The sequence below is a fragment of the Gymnoscopelus braueri genome (genome assembly GCF_963280865.1).
Source record: "Gymnoscopelus braueri genome assembly, chromosome: 21".
NCBI lineage: Eukaryota > Metazoa > Chordata > Actinopteri > Myctophiformes > Myctophidae > Gymnoscopelus > Gymnoscopelus braueri.
Genome location: NC_137623.1, coordinates 26104485 through 26106983, shown reverse-complemented (window position 1 = coordinate 26106983; position 2499 = coordinate 26104485). Strand labels below are relative to the sequence as shown.

The 2499-nt window shown below is 36.5% G+C and overlaps 1 protein-coding gene across 1 annotated transcript in view; it reads right to left on the bottom strand.

Annotated features, from left to right (window-relative positions):
* Window positions 1-457: 457 nt before the first annotated feature.
* Window positions 458-2499, bottom strand: part of prex2 (phosphatidylinositol-3,4,5-trisphosphate-dependent Rac exchange factor 2) — a 149295-nt gene continuing 147253 nt past the window's right edge. Inside the window, exon 41 of the mRNA XM_080417598.1 lies at window positions 458-1769. Within this exon, the coding sequence (XP_080273724.1) occupies window positions 1724-1769 (46 nt within the window). The 3' untranslated portion in view covers window positions 458-1723. The remainder of the gene's footprint in view (window positions 1770-2499) is intronic.

The window sequence follows — 2499 nt, the reverse complement described above, 5'->3', positions numbered from 1 at the left end:
AGGTGTTGTGAGCTTGTTGAAAATACACATTAACAAAAAAAAATGTGCAGAAACTAATACTAATGAGGTGTCCCAACCCCACTTATAGGGGCGGCTACACCGCCCAAAAATACACACCACTGATGATAGTGTTGTCAAACGAGTCCATGAAGGTATCTATGAAATCTATGAAAAGTTTAACCTGCAACACAATTTTATACAATATGTACAGGGGGGGGGGGGGCTGCTTCATCCAGCTAAGGCGTCCTTGGGCTGAAAAACATTGAAGACCCTTGCACTAGAGTAACTACTATCAGTAGTAGGCTACCTGTGGGCTAGTGTAGAAAAATTACAATGACCCTGAAATGTTATGTTTATCACACAAGTAGAACATTTATGTAGCCTATGGTAAAGCAACAGCAATAATAAAATAATGAACTGAACAGCACACAGGGCAGACTGTAGTCATTTAAAATGGATAACTAGAGTAATGTACAAACAGTATAAGGATACAATGCATTTAAACAATTAATTAAAAAAAGACAGTGGCCTATATTGCCAGACAATTCATAGGAAAATAAATGTATTTTGTCCAGACAATGTTATCATTTTTAATCTTTTTTTTTACAAACATATCTTCACATGTTTTTTTAATTTGTTGTGTTTTGAATATGATATACAGACTGCCAAGTCAAGTTACATTTTTACAATAAATGTAATATTGAGACATTATGCAAAACACTATAAAACTGGAGCTTATTGATGCAGTTTAAAACCACTTGTTTGTTTGCATAGTAGTAAGCTAGTCATCCTTTCTACAATGTTAACGTCCAATAGTAGTGATAAGTAACACATAGTAACAGTTCAATCCTGAGTACTGGCAATATAAAATAAAGTATGTTTCATAGCTCTACTTCAAAGACCGTGGCATAACCTATGACACGTTAATACTGATAAACCATACAAAACATCTTCAGATCTGTACTGCTCAAGCCACAAAGCGGCAGTGTAGAAAGTAAAACCTTCACGTCAACAGTCAGTGAACCACATCGACTTACTCTAACAGTCTTGGGAAATAAGAAAAAAAAAGCTGGGACACGGGAGTATGGCTCCATTTTCACTACTGACCCACTTTTTTTTCTAAGTATGCATATTTACAAGCCTGTGAACATCATATCTCCAAAGTTATACAAGAAGAAACATTCACATAGTTATGAGAAGTGAATATTGAGTCTCAAATAACAGGTAAACCAATAAAGCAAGTGAGGCAAGGGTTGAAGGAATGCAAATAAAGAAATCAATGCTTTCTTTTACTCTGTCAATGTATTTTCCATCACTAACACCTTACTCACTTTATATGCAAAAGTGGCTAATACCAATGAATTCTAAATGTCCTTCATGAAAACCAAGCAGCACACAATTCCTTCCATTTGCAGGGTGAGCACTGCACTGTTAAGATACAAATGCTAAAGTAAATTCTAATGAGATGCAGGATGAAAACAAACAAACATAAAAAATAACATTTTCAAACACTTATGGAGCACAGCAACAACAACAAAAGTATTAAAAATACTATTTACTGTTTTAATATTCTATTTACAGTGAGGCGGCTGCTCTTTGAATGTAAAGAATTTGACCCATTGGCCAATTAGAGTTCCTTCGTAGGCAGAGAGAAGAGTTGGTGGAAACGGCGGCGTTTGAGATCCAAAGCTCCTCCTCAGCACGTCTTCAACAGCGCACTGCATTATGGGTCACCATCTGGAGGTGGAGGCTGGCATAGTCTGTACAGTCTGCATGGAGAAACACACAGACGAGAAGACGTCAACTCACCTGTACTTCGGGAGGAAAGTGTAATGTTCAAGTCTATAGTGCCGCACATAAAACACTAATGGTCATATCATCACTATCGGGCAGAAGCCTCGTATCTCCATATTTCACATTTGTATGCTTTTTCTTAAATCAGTGTAAGCTCACAGTGTGTCACACACATTGTAGATCTATAATGACATCCCAAAATAGGGATGCCAGATTGAAAGTGGTCTGTCTGTGGGTTTTATAAATATTGAACCAATGAAAGAGCTTATGACTAAATAACTACATCGGATCCATTGGAAGAAAGGTTATTTTTTCCATTTCCTGAAAAGTTTTTGGACATACAAGGTTTCCACCCGACAGTGACAATATTCACATGGTGACTATTTTGCTACCCTACACCCAATTATAATGTCAGAGCAAAATAGCCACCATATAGTACATGAAAATGATAATTTCTTGGCACACACCAATCAATATTCTTCTGACTATACATCATCAGTAAAAAAAAAACATTACAATTTTTCTTTTGTATTTAATTGGATGAATAGTTCAGCTGTGTAGTTTCAATAACTATTAAATGGCACAGGAAGTATCATCACTGCGTAGATATTAGTCTGGAACTTCGGTGTGGAAGATTCATTTCCAAGGGGCGGTTACAAACAGATTCAAACGTCACAGCCAAAAAAATCCCACTTTGAATAATGG